This window comes from Enoplosus armatus, chromosome 3 (genome assembly GCF_043641665.1).
Source record: "Enoplosus armatus isolate fEnoArm2 chromosome 3, fEnoArm2.hap1, whole genome shotgun sequence".
NCBI classification, from domain to species: Eukaryota; Metazoa; Chordata; class Actinopteri; order Centrarchiformes; family Enoplosidae; genus Enoplosus; species Enoplosus armatus.
In genome coordinates this window covers 1,169,282-1,186,290 of record NC_092182.1, presented here as the reverse complement: position 1 = coordinate 1,186,290, position 17,009 = coordinate 1,169,282, and the positions used below count along the sequence as shown (strand labels likewise).

The 17,009-nt window shown below is 44.9% G+C and overlaps 2 protein-coding genes across 3 annotated transcripts; one reads left to right on the top strand and one right to left on the bottom strand.

Annotated features, from left to right (window-relative positions):
• Positions 1-1,970: 1,970 nt before the first annotated feature.
• cfap57 (cilia and flagella associated protein 57) lies at positions 1,971-10,614 on the top strand. Of its 2 annotated transcripts, none has more exons than XM_070903252.1 (21): positions 1,971-2,127; positions 2,271-2,584; positions 2,676-2,915; positions 3,268-3,432; positions 3,569-3,721; positions 4,225-4,364; positions 4,583-4,748; positions 4,834-4,947; positions 5,023-5,235; positions 6,082-6,255; positions 6,333-6,494; positions 7,436-7,591; positions 7,834-7,927; positions 8,042-8,232; positions 8,308-8,481; positions 8,600-8,758; positions 9,215-9,358; positions 9,561-9,677; positions 9,921-10,055; positions 10,162-10,305; positions 10,392-10,614. In XM_070903252.1, exons 1-21 carry the CDS (start codon positions 1,971-1,973, stop codon positions 10,563-10,565), a joined length of 3,486 nt encoding a protein of 1,161 aa, XP_070759353.1. In that variant the 3' UTR covers positions 10,566-10,614. The 2 variants fall into 2 exon arrangements, with proteins under 2 accessions (XP_070759353.1, XP_070759352.1); XM_070903251.1 differs by having other exon boundaries at positions 2,676-2,935; positions 3,258-3,432.
• An 854-nt stretch (positions 10,615-11,468) lies between these two features.
• nuf2 (UF2 component of NDC80 kinetochore complex) lies at positions 11,469-17,002 on the bottom strand. Its single transcript, XM_070903324.1, has 13 exons — positions 16,880-17,002; positions 15,451-15,525; positions 15,204-15,280; positions 14,901-14,962; positions 14,672-14,769; positions 14,275-14,348; positions 13,292-13,385; positions 13,146-13,208; positions 12,905-13,042; positions 12,679-12,819; positions 11,941-12,116; positions 11,701-11,836; positions 11,469-11,606 (listed from the first exon to the last, which is right to left on the bottom strand). The coding sequence occupies exons 1-13, from the start codon at positions 17,000-17,002 to the stop codon at positions 11,499-11,501; spliced, it is 1,365 nt and encodes a 454-aa protein (XP_070759425.1). The 3' UTR covers positions 11,469-11,498.
• Positions 17,003-17,009: the final 7 nt, after the last annotated feature.

Here is a 17,009-nt window from a genome sequence, read left to right as displayed (position 1 = left end):
ATTGGACCAATGAAAAACCCCTCAAAATGTAAATACAGACAGTCAGGCTTAAAAATTTTTTGTCAAAACAATCTCAACTAAAGGTGCACCTACGGTTACTCCCCCTCACCTGTTTCCCAGTATAATACAGCAAATGTACCTTCAGTTAAATGGTCATTACATGATACATGAAACTTATATCAGATGGATCAGTTGCTTTGTCTTTGCTGTGTTGAAACGAGGGCCTTGGATGTAAAACCACTCACTGGTGTTATTGAATGATGCCATTAAAGCCTTTGACTTACGCGGTCTGGATTGCTGTGCTTTATTTATGTATGTCTGTGAAAAGGAAATGTCTAACTCCCACTGCTGCTCCATGTTGTATCTGTACCGTCTGATTTAGTACCAAAATATTACGTTTTATTCCTAGGCCATTCACATTTGCTTCTTGTTCTAACATTACCTCCTTATCTTGAATTTCCATATGAGTGATGTAAGTTCCTATACGCTATCCTATCACTCTTCCCATTGATCTGAATACAAAACAGCACATTACTCACACATTATTTACTTTCCTTCAAAATGAGGATTCCTGAAGCCAACGCCAGAGTCAGATCCCACAGGAGAAACGTAGCAATACATCAATGTAAACATACATCCATTGTAAGTGAAATTCCTGCATTCAAAGTCCTATTTACGGAAAAGTGCAAAAATATAATCAGCAAAATGTGCTTGACATATTAAAAGTTAAAGTTTTCATTGTGCAGTAGAAAGGCCCTGTCAGAGTTCTATTAGTATATATTATATATCATATTGTTGGATCATTGTGACTGAAGCGACTGACTACTTTATCTACTGCATGGTAATAATATTTAACACATCTATTTTATAAAATGATTTGTATGTAAAATCTTAAAGCTACAGTAGACAATATTATTGAATTATAATTTTGGTTGATATAACTAATATTGACCATTGCATGTCACTAACAATATTTAATGGCAGGGATCCTTTAAAGAAATGTGAGTCTGTGAGCACCCGCCCCCTTTGTATTTAGTCTTTTAAAAAACTGGACCCGGCCAGGGTAATCAGGAGGTTCTCTGTTTTGATTCCTCTCTTCCAACTGTTCTTATTCACACTCCAATCCAGAAGGTGGAACCTTCTGTAGAAGCAGCAGAAGACGTTTGTGCAGAGTCAATGTGATTGGCCTGTTACGTGCTAGCTAACCCCTGATTGGTTGTTTGATTCAGACCTGGTCCAGTTTTTTAAAAGGCTAAATACAAAGGGGGCGGCTGCTCACAGACACATTGTAATTTTTTTCTTTTAATCAAATATTGTTGCAATGGTCAAAATTCGTTATTTCAACCGAAATTATAATTCAATAACATTGCCTACTGTAGCTTTAATATGCAAAGTAACTAGTATGACTGTAAAAAACAAATTAGTGGAGTAAAAGTACAATATTTCCCTCTGAAACATAGTGTAGAAGTATAAAGTGGAAGTATAGTATACTCAAGTAAAGTAAGTACCTCAAAGCTGCAATATAAGTACAGGGCTGGGTACCACCTCTGCACAGACCTCAGCCCTCGATAAACATGCCACTGGTTGCGTCGCTAGGCAACCGCCGAAATCCCGCGAGACCCACGCGTGTCATTGAGAAAGAAGCGCACATCATAAATTAGCAGGCAAACAGCAGTTCGCCACAATGAGCGCGGGGGGGAAGATAAAGAAGCGGAGGAAGAAACGCAAAGTCTGGGTGATAGACGAGGGCAACGAGACCGGCAGTGGAGAGGGAACTTCAAACGAGTTCTGACGGGACTCTCGCGGGACTTCCTGGGTTGCCTGGGCGACGGGACTCTAACCGTGTGTTGTACTACAGTCGCGTGCGCTCTTATCTGAAATTAAAAGTGCGCGGAAGTTGGAGGAAGTATCGAGTCTTCATGTGTGGAGAGCGTGTGTAGCTTTCAGTGATTCTACAGTTGAAGTGAACCATGGCCGCTGTTGTCGCACAGTCCCACTTCGTCTTCGGTCTGCGGACGAGTGTGAGGAACAACTTGTGTTTCTTCGACGAGCAAACCGTCGTTTTCCCCTGCGGTAACAACTGTGTGTGCTACAACACCGTGCGCAGATGTCAGAGGTTCCTGCCAGGTAATGCTTGTTTTCATAACCGTCACTGTCAAGTCTTTTGGCTTTTAGCTAATGCTGTTTCCACGAGTGAGTTCCTGTGTGTCTCATGTGGTATGAACTAGTCCCGTGGAATTCCTTGTATTTCTCTCATGTGGTCTCCACAGGCTCAGAGAAAAGCCAGGGCATGCGTGCTCTGGCCATCAGTGCCAACCGGCGCTACTTGGCAGTGTCAGAGTGCGGGGGGAAGGCCGCCATCACGGTGCTGGACCTGCAGCACGAGCAGGGCAGGAAGAGGAAGGTTCTGACTGCAGGAGACGTGCTCGTTCAAGAGTTTGTGTGTATGGCTTTCTCCCCTGATTCCAAGTACCTGATAGGCCAAACGGGGGGTCCGGAGTGGATGCTGATCTTCTGGCTTTGGGAGAAACAGAAGGTGCTGGCAACAGTGAAGACCAGTAACTCAAGCAACCCTGTTACCCAGGTGAGTCTCCCAGCGCTGCATCACAGCTCCTTTCTGTGCAGGCATGCGTTGCCCTGAGCATGTTATGCTCATTTTACTGACGTCCCATCAGGTCAGCTTCAACCCGTACAACAACATGCAGCTCTGTGTGAGTGGGACCGGTGTGTTCAAGCTGTTCCGCTACTCAGAGGGAGCCCTGAAACAGAGCAGCTCCCCCAAGGTGGAGTCCGTCAACTTCCTGTGTCACGCCTGGATGACGGAGGAGCGGGTGATCACTGGGACGGACACGGGCCGGCTGCTGGTGTTCGAGTCTGGAGACCTGCGAAGAGAGATTAACGCGGCCTCTAAGGCTGTGCAGGAGCAGTCTAACAGGTCAGGAGTTGGACCACAGATTGATTTTTTTAGATGTGTAGCATAGGCCAGATAAGCGTTAGGTTACAGGTGAGGTTACAGAGACCCTTTTGACCTTTTGTCAAAGTGACCTTTTGTCAAAGTGACCTTTTGTCAAATTGGAAAATTGTATTGCGAAAGAGTGTTTCGTTAGTCTCCCTGTGAATACAACCCTCAACATCATGTTTTACAGTGATTGTGGGTATAATGGTGATGCAGTAGAGTCCCTGCTCGGTCGCATTGCTTTATGCAAATGATCAGCATGGTTTTGGTGATCTGTTTGTGCCATTCGCTCACTGCACAGGCAAGGGGAGATGCAGAGGATCAAAGACACTGACGTGGACGAGGGCCCCCGCGCGCCACGCATCACGGCCATTCTGTCCTACTCCAAGGGCTTTGCGTGCTCTTTGGGGCCCGGCGCCATCTGCCTGTTTGAAAAAAATGAGGAGGACGGTTACAGAAGAAGCAGGGAGATACGGGTAAATGACGGTAGATGTCGGGTGACAGTGGTACCGCAGGCTGTGTGTGTGTGTGTGTGTGTGTGTGTGTGTGTGTGTGTGTGTGTGTGTGTGTGCGTGTGTCAGAGTGATCATGATGTGTATTCTTTAATGTCAGATCCCTCCAGACCCACACGGCAATGAGCTGACCCCGGCTGAGTGCCAGGAGGTTGACACCATGTGCATCAGTCCGGCAGAGGAGACTCTGGCCGTCAGCACAGACAGAGGGCAGCTGTACAGCTTCAGCCTGTCCTCTGTGGAGACGAACAAGGTAGTACAGTCCCTCTGATGCTCTTCATGGCCTCCCTCCCATTCATTTCAATGAGACCTGTGCTTTGGCAAAAAAAACTTTTCCCTCAATGCAGTCTGATGTCATCTGACAAGGCACTGTGTTGGCCAATCAAACATGTGCACGCCCACATTCCTGGTAGATTACTCTTCCACGTCAACAATGTATTTCTGTTGTTTACCTTGCTATTGTCAATGTTGTAATTACTAATAAGTCGTTTTCACACCTGATGCGAACCGTACCCGAGTACACATGAACCATACTCGAGACCACGTTTTTAAGTGGAAACTGGACTTTGGGGTCAAGTGTACTCTGATCCGGGCCCGGATCCCTGAGTCTTTCTTTCATCCCACTTTGTCCCTTCTCCACCTTCCATTGCTTTCTTGGCACATCCGTCCCCTTGCGTTCCTCCACTTTTAGACATCAAAGCAACGTCAGATCCTTAGGTTGACCCTGAGATGTTGTTTGTAACTCTTATCCATCAGGAGGAACACGCTCATTTTGAGTTCCTGTCACAGTCCTTCCACTCCAAGTCCATCACTGGTTTGTCCGTGTGCATTCGAAAGCCCCTCGCAGCCACCAGCTCTCTGGACCGCTCCGTCCGCATCTGGAACTACGAAACAAAGTAAGAGACAAAATCACACCGAGCTCTTTGCTACGTTGTCTGTGTCAAGTGACGTAGTTGCTTCATTTCTCTGCACACTGATCGTGTTTTGAGTGAGGCACAGGGGCATGCCAGAGGGAGGAGAAGAGGGACCGACCTGGGAGGGGGGGGGGCCTAGTATGGCATGCTAAGGACATACTACTGTGTCTCTTCATTGCCTCTCTGTGAATTGTCTCTAGAGTGTTGGAGCTGTACAAGGAGTTCCAGGAGGAGGCGCACAGCGTGGCTCTGCACCCCACGGGCCTCTTCATCCTGGTGGGCTTTTCGGACAAACTCAGGCTGATGAACCTACTCATCGATGACATCCGCACCTTCAAGGAGTTCACCGTGCGCAGCTGCAGAGAGGTGGGTTGCGTGGGTCTGGTTTGCTGATATCACAGCCCCCTTTTGAGCTCTCGGCCTTCACCTTCTCTCTCTCTCCACACCCTAGTGTGCTTTTAGCCACGGCGGCCACATGTTTGCAGCTGTCAATGGAAATGTCATCCACATCTACTCCATCACCTCCTTTGAGAACGTCCTCAACCTGAAGGGCCACAATGGAAAGGTGGGTCAGGCATCCTTTTGGTCATATTTGTCAAACGATTTGGGCAGCGGTGACCACGCCTCCCCTTTCTCGCAGGTGCGCGGCATTGAATGGAGTGTGGACGACAGCCGGCTGGTGTCCTGTGGGATGGACGGCGCGGTGTACGAGTGGAACACGCAGAGCGGCAAGCGCGAGTCCGAGAGCGTCCTCAAGTCCTGCAGCTACACAGGTGTTGCCTTCTCTTCAGACTGCAAGACCATCCTGGCTGTGGGAACAGACCTCACACTGAAGGAGATCCAGGACTGTCAGGTCAGCAAGACCGACACGCTGCTGGATCTCTGTGGAGTCTCTCCCCTGAGGTTCCAGAAAGTATAATGATTATATTGTTCATGTAGGAGGGATGTTTTAGCAATGATATGAGACTTTTTTTCACTCATATTATCACCTCATAAAGTTGTTGTGGCTAACGTATTAACGTGTTTTAGCTGTGTTTTTGGTCTCCACCAACTCCTGAGAAAAAGATCTGGCTACTTTAGCTGCTAAAGGTTCACCAGCCAGTCGCTAACCAAACCGAAAGAATGAGCTGAAAGATGCTAAAACGCTCTGTAAAGCCAAGGGGAGCTGCAGAGATGAATACTTCTCTGTGTGGATTCACCACTACAAGTTACACCTTTCACAACACACACAGTCATTTGATCAAAAGAGTCGATTAGAGCAGCTTTCAGAAGAACATATTTCTCTCCATTTGGACGTCTATTGTTGATTTTTCTTTTTCATGCAAAATACAGGATAGTTTTACCTCTTCAACAATCTGAGAACGTAAAAAAATCCCTGTTTGCACAGCTATTGAGCTGTTGTTTGGGAACCTCTGGTCAAGGCTGAATCACTGGTGGCTTAAATGTTTTTGATAATAAATAATACATTAAAAAAACATACTCAGCAATGCCAACAATGCTGCAACATCACGAATTAAGACGCAAATAACAAACCAAGGGATTCAACCATGGAAATGTATCCATTGCTATAAAGCTGGAAGGAACAAGGAATGTGGAAAAGACCACAACCTTCTTCTTGGAATAGCATATCCAGCACCTCTGCACCTCCTATGCGTCACTCAAGAAAAATGAATGAATATCTTTGGTCATTGGTCCACAGGTCCTGAGGGAGGTCCCTGCTGATGAAGTGGCTCACACCGCCGTGGCAGTGTCTCACTCCGGCAGGGTTGTCTTCACCGGGACTTCCAGTGGAACCATCAGAGCCATTAAATACCCGTTGCCCATCCAGAAGGAATGGATCGTGTACCAGGGACACTGTGGCCCCGTTACCAAGGTTGGTCTAAATGCTGAAGTGCACCTTTGGAAAGGTTTTCCAGCGAGAAATGACTGATTGAGCTTGTGTGTCCTCAGGTGGTGATCACGGCTGACGATCAGTTCCTGCTGACGGCGTCTGAAGATGGCTGCCTGCTGATGTGGAAGATCATCGACAAGGAGGGCCGCGGCCTGAAGAGCAGCAGGCAGATCGTCCACACTGAAGAGATCCTTGTCACCAAGTCAGACCTGGAGGAGAAGGTCTGAGAATGTGGACTACACGTATAGCCACAGCCACAGTCCCTCAAGTTCCTAAATGTTTCTCTTATCGTTATCCAGATCAAACTAGCTGAGTGTAATGGTGACATTAGGTAATATCTCAGCACCAGTTTAGTATTGTAAACACTGCACTGCCCCCCCCCCATTTCTCTCAGTTATGGATGGTAGGGTGGAACACACTGAGATGTCAACAGTATCTCGACGTGACGTGTTTTTTTTTTTTTTAACAAGTGGATGCCAGTTTTGTATTACAGCATTCCACTTATCCTGGACAGGGTCACAGGGGGTTTGGAGCATATCCCAGAATGCATTGGGCAAGAGGGGTGCTCCACCCTGGACAGGTTGCCAGTCTGTTACAGAGGAAATGAGAGGTCGTCTGCTCACTGACAAATTCCCTAAATTGTTATTATTCGTCAGGCAAATATCCATATGAACAAAAGCAGGGTGTGTGTGTGTGTGTGTGTGTGTGTGTGTGTGTGTGTGTGTGTGTGTGTGTGTGTGTGTGTGTGTGTGTGTGTATATATACATATACATATATACACATATATATACATATATATATATATATATATAAAAACACCTTTATCAATTAGCCATGTACAGAAAAAATACATAATGTCCTAAAGGATGGACCTTTTTTCGCAGTAAGTGGTCGAGGTTTGACACACAGGTGAACTCCTCACAGAAAGGCCCCTCCCACCTGGCGGAAGGGAACCCAGGACCCTCTTGTACATGCACAGTTTAGGGGAAACTAAACGGTGTGACTAAATAACAACTGTCATGTTAATGAGATTCTGTGTTGTCCCGCATCAAATCTGTGACTGCAATATTGTGCCGCCAGAGCAAAATGTTATTATGGAATACCTGTGCCTGTGTGTTTGTATTGCACTTATACACGTATGTACTGTCTGTCCCTGTTGCAGACCCAGAACATGCTGGAGCTGAAGATGCGTCTGGAGGAGCTGCAGATGGAGAACGAGTACCAGCTCCGCCTGAAGGACATGAACTACAACGAGAGGATGAAGGAGCTTTCGGACAAGTTTACTCTGCAGATAGAATCTCAGAGAACAGTGCAACAGGTCCGCTGGTCTCGCTTGTCAGACAGCTCGGCTCCAGATATACTCAATATCTTTGTCTACCTCACAGTTTAAGGTCGAAATGTATTTATTTACTAAGACTCAAGGTCTTGTATTAACACCACTGCATTACTTCACAGTGGTACGTTTTTTAAAGGATTAAAGAAATAAGATAGACAACCTGTTTGCAGGATTTGCATGCCTCTATAACTTTTGTCTGTTGATAACATGTACTGCACCTACAGGCCATGAAGACAGAGATGGAAAAGCAGGAACGTGAGCACCAGGAGAGTTCTGCGGAGGTCACTGTGAAACACTCAAAAGAGCTGAAGGATTTAGGTAAGAAGAGGACCAGGATCAGGGTCACCACAATCCAGGGGACGGCATATCTTTGTTTCTGCAGGGATCAACCGTTCTGTTCTGTCTGTCTGTCTACCAATCAATCATACGCAGAGTTATCCTACAGCCAGAAGCTGATAGTGGAGCACGAGAGGCACCAGGATCTTCAGCATAGATACCAAAGAATGCAGGAAGACTACGTGAGGCAGCTGACGGCCGCGGAGGAGAGCAAAAGCCAAGCCCTGAAGGAGCTGACGCAGCTCTACGAGGCCAAGCTGCAGGAGAAGACCCGGCTCCTGGCTCAGGTCAGTCAGGAGGAGCACGTAGGGGAAGTGTGAAGGAGAAGGGAGACCACATGAAACCACTTTGATTTTGTGCAGTGTCAGGAGGAGGCGCAGCAGCAGATCCGGGAGTTTAAAGAGACCATAAGGCAGGTCGAGGAGGACGAGGAGAGGATGGTCCATGACATCCAAATCAAGTATGAGAGGAAACTGCACACGGAGAAAGAGACCAACACGAACCTGAAAGGAGAAACTGGTATCATGGCACAAAAGGTGAGCCCGCGCTGCTGTTACACGCTTTCATTTTGTGTCTCCTCCGTCTGTCTCTCATGCGACCCCCTACTCTTTGCGTTTCCTCTTCCTCTCGGGTGGCCGGTCGCGCCGATCGCAGCTCTACAGTCTGCAGAGGCACATCGACGACAGGTGCGCAGACATAAACAAGCTGAAGCAGGAGCGGCAGGGCCAGCTGGGGCTGATCCGCTCCCTGGAGAGCGACATTGAGGACCTGAAGCGGCAGATCTCTGGACACGAAAAGACCAACCAGGACAAGGTGGCTGAGATCAGGGCTTCAGCGTTTTATACATTAAAAAATAAATTGGATTCAAATCTTTAAGGTTTTTTTTACTTTTTTTTTTTTTTTACATTTTTTGTGGGATGGGATTCTCTGAAATGTTTGACATTTACTCTTTTAATCTCTGCAGTTACGCTTTAGTTTGAAACTAAAACACGTTTTAATAGAAAGACATGAATAGACAGCAAGAGATGCATGCATTCCACTTAAACAAATACAAATAAGAGATAAGATCCTGAAAGAAGCATGTGAATTAGACATGAAATATGAAATATGAGATCTAATGTAGACTTACATGACAGCTTCTGGGTCAGTGGGGCGATAAACCTGTTGAAAATGACTAGTTCTCAGCCTGGAGATTATGTCCTGCTGCAGAGGCAATATTAGATATTGTTATGACCATAATCGTCCTCTAAACCCCCCTCACACATACAGGATAAGACCATCTCCAGCTTGAAGAAGAAGAACCAGGAGCTGGAGAAGTTGAAGTTCGTTCTTGATTTCCAGTTAAACGAGTTGAAGAAACAGACTGAGCCTCAGCAAGACGACATCAACGGGAAGAAGGAGCGGATCCACCTGGTGTGTGTGTGTGTGCGTGTGTGTGTGGATGATGGAAAAGGTTTTCTAACAGCTTCAGCAAAACACATCTGACAGCCCTGCATGAGCAGATAGTCCAGTCATTTTAAGAAAAGTCTCGCTGTGAGCCTCATTTTGTCCGACTTGTCAAGATAAACAGTCTCTGCAGTGTTGACGGTGATGCGCTGTCTCTGCTGTTTGACAGCTGCAGGAGGAGCTGGTGCAAATCGACAAGAGCAACACTCAGCTGAAGCTCACCGTCTCTGAGCTGAGGCTCAGACTGAGGACCCGAGACAAGGAGATGCGCAAGGAGATGCAGAAAGTGAGCACACGCCTAAAGACACTCTCTGTATATATCTATACTGATGATGGCAGGATGATGCACATGCTGTACGTGCTGCTTTTCCAGCTTGAATATATTGTGATTAGCTAGCAACAGTTTTTTTTGATATTGTCAAATGTTGACTGGAGCCTCTCACATAGCTGAAAGGCGTACCTTTCGAATTGGCTCTCTTGTGTTTGCAGTATGTACAAAAGGCACTTCTAACAGCTTTTCTGTGGTCAGGGGAGAGATTTGGAGACACACCTTCAGCGGCTCAAGTCAGAACTCCATAACTGTGCTGGCTTCATCCAGGAGCCTAAGAAACTGAAGGACAGTGTGCAGATGATCTACGCCCGCTATGTACCGCAGACTGATGGGGTGAGTGGTCCACATAGATGTGTAATTTACATGTAACGTAATAAATGCAGGAGTATGTGAACCGTGTGTGTGTGTGTGTGTGCGTGTGCGTGTGTGCATATCCAAGGTGGAGAAAAACAGTGTGGACGAAGATATTCAGAGGGCATTCTGCCACCAGCGCAATCACCTGGAGAGGACCGTTACCAGTCTCAAGACGAGGCTGGCCAAATCTGCAGAGGAGCATGAGAAGGTCTACGTCAAGATCATGAAGGTACAGTGTGAAACAGAGAACGCTGCATGGCACCGTGGCGTAGTCTGACGGCGGATATTCTAACAGCGACCGTGTCTGCTCCGCAGGAGAACGTGACTCTGATCACGGAGATCAACGAACTGCGTGAAGAGCTGCGTTCGGTGAGGACCCAGGTCAAAGATTACAGAGCTCAGCTGGCCACGTTCAAGAAGTCCAACAGGTCCCGTCCCAACTCGGAGGAAGCACCCAAGAGGGAGCCCAAACATGGAGACGTCAGCTAACAAAAGCAAAAGCAGCAGATTCTTTTCATTTGTTGAGCACTAAAGCATTTGACCAGCACAGACAAAAACACTAGTTTGTCTCAATTTAATAAACACTGAAACTAAAACTCCTGATTTGACCACATATTTACCATGAAGACATTAAGATCGTATTAAATAAATGTGTATTAAAACCACTGAGCGAGGGGCTTAATATTTATTTATCTACCATGAACCACCTGGCTGAAGGATTCAGTGGACTCGGAAGTCAATATGAACATTTCATATTATATTTCTCCTACTATTCTAGTCAGCCACTTTGCCTCCAGTCATTTCTGCTCGGTATGAAAATTGATTTGAAAATCGATTTGTTCACGCTGTGCAATCCATGACCGCATATTTCAAATCTGTAGTTATTTTGTAGATATATATATATATAGATAGATATATATATTTTTTTTATTTATGACCCATTTTTGAAGATGTATGTCCTCAGTAGGCAGGGTAACTCTAGGGAAGTTAGAAAGTGTTGGTCTTTAAGGGGTGGTTTCTTCAGCCTATTTAGGCATCTTTTTAACTGTCTCTAGGTCAGTTTCTTTACAATTCATAAAGTTGTTTTGTTGTACTAAACCACTAAGGTAGCGGACGTTTTGGAAAGTAGGTTCAGGCGTGGCTGATCACAGAACATATATTTGTTTGGCCATTCCTGAATGTATTAAAAGACAACACTTGCTCATTCTGAAGCATGGAAGCCTTTGAGCCACACAGTCTGGACACAACAGATTTATTAACTAAATGTCAAAGATGGCAGCGTTTCGTCATTAATATACAACTCTATTTTGAACATTTTAAATAGTAAGAAGGTCAAAAAGGGCAACACAGGGTTAGGACATTTAAAAAAAACACACGACAGAAGTAACACCATGCAGTAATATGCTGAAATGTAAAAAGCATTTAAAAGTTGGCAGACATCTTGGTGACGTCGCGTTTCAGGTCCACAACGTGCATCTCAATTCTCCTGTGCAGCTCATCCATTGAAGTCGAGAGGGTGTCGTACAGAGCCTGGACACAGCGAGCGAAACGTGTTAGTCCCAAACCATGAAACCATATCTACATGTATATATAGGGGGGCGGGCGCTCCCTGTCGTGGTCCTACCTGAGCTTTCCCTGTCTCTTTGCTGCAGACGTCTCTCAGGCTCTGGATCTTGGCCTTCAGCTGTTGCGCCTCCCTGGAGATCTCTTGGATTTTATCGGCCATGTCCTCGCGCTTCTGATGGATTTGGTTACACTGCCTGGGAAAAAAAAAAAACTGGGTTTGTCAAATTCTTTCCATTTACCAACTTTACAACGCCGTTAACTTCCGTGATATTGTAGGAATGACCAGCGGTGTTATTACCCCAACACTTCTTCAACGTGCTGCTCCTTCGTCTCCCTCTTCTTCTGCCTGCGGATGTTCTGTTTGGACTGTTTGTCCAGCTTCATGCCCAGAGCTCTCTTCAGCTGGCCCTCCTCAATGCACAGGTTCTTCAGCTCCTTCTGCTTCTTCTCATACTGAGCCGTCAGCTCCTGGTGCTACACACACACACACACGATAGAATGTAAAGCTGTTTAGAAAGGAGTCTCAACTGTAACATGTCCCACTCATCTCATCAGTAAAAGGTTTCTGTGCGAATATCGGCTGATACAATCTCATCTCTATCAGTTCTTTTTTCCCCCCGTGGTCTTCATGTGATTTATTTTGAAGGTTTACTGCTCCTTAGCACAAAAAGGCCATAATATATCTGCTGGGGTTGATAGGGATATCGATCGGTGTCGGGCTGCAGCTGAGGATTATTTTCATTATGGATTAATCTGCTGATTATTGTCACGATGAATCGTTTAGTCAGAAAATTGTGAAAAATGCTCGTCGCAATTTCTCAGAGCCCAAAGTGACGCCGTCACATTGCTTCTTTTGTTCAACAGACAGTCCGAAACCCAAAGACTCTTCATTTACTCTCATAAACCACAAAGAAAAGCAGCAAATCCTCACGCTTAAGAAGCTGGAACCAGCAAACAAATAGTTGGCATTTTGGAAAAAAATGGATTGATCGAGTAATGGTTGCAGCTAAGACAGATCTGGATCCAGAGGTCCTACCTCCTCCTGCCGCTGCTTGGTGTTGTTCATGCTGCTCTCCAGGTCCTGCAGCAGGTTGTACATCTGCTGGATCTCAGCCTCCGTGTGAGTCACGCTCTGCACCATGCTCTGGAGCTCCACCACGCGCTCGTCCGTTTCCTCCTGAAAGCAGTGGCGTCATCAGAATGAGTGGCACAGTAAACTGGCTGCATGCCTCGGTCCAACCCTGTTTGCTGTCCCCACTCACGATGGAGTTCTTGATGTTCTTGACGTTCTCCCTCATCCTCTCCATCTGACTCTTCAGCTCCTCTGGAGACTCCACAATCTGAGACTTGAGCTTGCCGACGTCTTCCTTCAGGTTGCTGACGTCCACCTTCACCTGGGCCTGACACACACACACACACACACACCTCGACTTTTACTGTCTGCAACTTTGATCCGTCTTCCGTACCGCAGAAAAAGGTTGGCAGCCAACATTTGTCACATACCACTTTCTGAGTCTTCTCTGCAATTTTGGTTTTCCACTCAGCGATGCTGTCGTTTTTTGCATTCTGAAAGGAGAAGCATTTATTTCAACAAACAAACAGTTTTTTTATTTTATTTATCATTTTGATGGTGTTCCATCACCACCTACCACTTCCTGGTATTCGTGCATGGTGGTGGCTTGCAGCTCGGAGAGTGCGGCTGCCAACTCGTCAGCCTCGGCCTGCTGCTCTGGCGGGATGGTCCTGAACAAGACGCGAGACAAAGGGATAACTTTGGTCTTTTTGTGTCACTGGCGAGGACGTGCGAGGAGTGCGATTCTGAAAACATGATTGTTAATGAAAGAAGCAGTAACATTTGTTTCGACCAGAAGAGTTTAGGGTTGCAGATGTGACATATGCCTCTTGAATGTTACTTTAAAAAGCATAATTTCAGCTTTAAATGGTTACTATGTCTAATAGGAAAAGCTTAATTTTGTCAGTAATTTTACCTTTATTTGAAAGTTGTAAGGTGTACGTATTTATGTTATTTTCATATTTTATATGTCAAATTTAATACTAAGCCATGGTAACGATGCAGCTGTAAGTCAGACTGGGCTTGTATCCCCAAGGTGAGTGTTGAAAACAAACATCTGTAAATATGAATGTTGTCTATCTGAGAGAGACAGTAACAATATTGACGTCCAGAGTGATAATCCACGTGTACTGTGTCTATCTGTGTTAGTAGTTTACTTTGTGTATTTTGTAATGGTTTTAATAGTATTGTAAAAGTCTCTGATCCTGGACCAAGGTTAGACCGTTACTCCACCACCATTAATAAACACAGCGCAGAGACTGTTGGCTGGTGCCACTATCAGGGTGTTAGAAACTGCACATAGAGATCCAGAGCAAATTTAACCCCCCCCGTACACAGATGCAAAACCATCATCATCATCATCATCAATCTGCCCACTATGTATTTGATTACGCAATTCGTTTAGTGTATAAAATGTCAGAAAACAGTAAAAAAGAAATATAGAAATATTACATTTAAATGCTATAAAACAGCACAAAAGCAGTTAAACGTCAAGATGGAAGCAGCAATACACCAAACAATAACAACAACAACATCACACGTATTTAATCCAAGGCTTACGTCAGCATCTCAATCTTCTTCTCTGCTTCTAAATTGCCTTTGTTGTAAGCCTGCAGCCTGTCCATGTCCGCCCTCTGACAACAGAGAGAGAGTCATTGTTACGACATCAACAGCTCCAAACACACACACGCACACACACACTGAACCAGGCGTCAGCAGAGCGAAAAACAAGCTTGCGGTTCGATTATGAATAAAATAAAAATCAAGATATAAACATAATATCAATATTCCTCTGCATCTCTGCATTATAGTCCTAACTCCATCTATTTTCTAGAGATCATTTTCACAAACTTCAAACCAGTTATCAGGATACTTCTACTTAAAGTGGCCCTCCGTTATACTTTAGACCTCTTATTATTCAGAGAAAGCTGGAGGTGTTAGAACCGATATAACGTACAAACTTGGCTTGCTTCTCCAAGACCATGTCCATCCTCTGCTTCCTGAAGTGGAGAAAGTTCATGATGCCACTCAGAACAGTCAGAGTCTTCTGTTTTTCTTAAAGGAAGAGCAAGACCATTATCCGGGGGTTATCTGACGTCTAGTTATCAAACGTCAGATGCACAAATATGCGATTTAGTTTTTGAGAGAAGCTCGGGACAGATAAAAGGGGAAAAACGTATACTTACTGGGAGCTAGAAGGTCATTCAGCGAAAACTCATACACCAAGCACATCGGCAGAAACTGCCGCCTAAAAGAGATATCCCACACAGTGTTGTTAAAAAAGTATGTTCTGTAGCCTTTCAGCTACTGAAGTAAGAGGAAGATAAACAGCAATGTGCTACTGCTTGTTTGAGCCTATTGAGTTTGCTTTCATACAGCATATCTAGATATATCCATGAACATGCTCTCAGCCATCGTCACATCTTTCGCTCTGTGGGCGGTTGGTACATATTGTGTTACATCCAGAGGAGAAAAGCAAGAACACTCACATGCGCATGTAGACGCTAACGATAGCAGTTGCCCCCTCATGATATGCTGGGTGCTGAATGTTCTCCAAAAGTGGAACCTGTGGAAAGACAAAGAGGAAGATCAATGTACCACCACATCAGTCCCTACACACACACACACATATATATATAGCTCAGTGTAAACTGGAATCTATAGTGAAATCAAGAGTTTATGAACTGCTACGCATGCTGGGATGCAAACAGGTAAAGGTTACCCATCAGTACTTACCATGGAGTGACACTCGGGTCTGAAACGGTACAGGAGATGCAACACCCTCATGTACAACGTTTGAACGGTCTCGGGCTGTAAGAGAGAGCGATTGAGCGCTATGTTTAATGACGTGCAGTTGATGTGACCACAGAGGGCTGAGACTCAAACAACATCCGGTTCGTGCTGTGCTGTGCGATGAGGCATTGAGATGGGGGACAAAATGCACGGTCCTTGTCCTGTGCAAATCAGCAGTCCCAAATAACAATTTCATTACTGATTAATGTGCCGGTTATTTCCTCAATTCATTGTTTTACTCATCCCCCCCCCCAAACATGCTGGTTAAAGCCTCTTTAATGTAATGATCTGCTGCTTTTCTTGGTCATATCTGATTGTAAACTGAATATTTTGGGGTCTTGGACTGATGGTTGAATAAATTCCAATAAATCATTTTGGGCTTTGGCAGATTATAGCTGGCACCTTTCTCAACATTTTCTGACATTTTATGGACAAAACTATTCATCAAGAAAATAATCAGCAGATGAATCCATAATGAAAATAATATTTTATTGCAATGCAATGCGTTTGAAAGCAATAACACTCACATCGGAGAAGCTGGAACCAGATAATGTTCACTGTATTTGCTCAGAAAAATAACTAAAACGATGAACCGATCACAGGAATTGTTGCAAATTAATTCAGTCGATTAACTATCTATTAATCGACTAGCCGTTGTTGCTCTATCTGAGTCAAATCAAGTGGGTGTCTCCCAAAGTTACAGACCTTTTGTGTTTCCCTTGCTGACTCATGGCAGAGGAGTTACAGTACACAACATACAAGACTTCCAATGTACATTATGTGCATTTGAGTATTGTGTTACAGTATGAGAAGAATGAGAAAGCATAAACTGGCTTGCAATACATGAAAATCACAGTGATCAGAATACACCTCATAATAGCAAAAGTTTAAATACGTATTACTAAACGTTGAGAATAAATGCAACATGTGTTTGGAAACCTTTCTGCATATTTTACCAGCATTGTCCAGATAAGTCTCATTACTACTTTCAAGATAATTTTGCATATTGAAACTCTGTTTGTCAAGACTGAGCCAACGTATTCGTAAAATACTTAAAAAAAAAAGAAAAGACAATAGACCTGTCTTTTAGCTGGTCCTATTCACTTGTAAAAGGTATTGAATCTTACACCGTTAAAGGTATTTGCCTTTGCTGGTGAGCAAAACGACGTTAAACCGTCGCATTTTTGAATGGAATTTGGCACAGCTGACGTCTCTCTCACATCATGTGGAATCAACTCCTCAGTTCGGTCTCTCGCACCAGTTTCGCTATCAATTCCATCCATATGTTCTACTTTCTGACAAATCCTTTCAAACGTACTCTTTATGTCGTTAATATTAAATATGAAATGTGCTGGACAGACGTTAACGGTACCTTCGGAGCAGGGGTCAGATCGCTCTTGGTGAAGTGTTTCGCCTCTTGACCAGTGAGAACTTCTGTTCGGTAAAAGTTCACTATCGCATCCGCAGTATAGACGGGGAACGTGTTTTCAGTCATTGTCGCA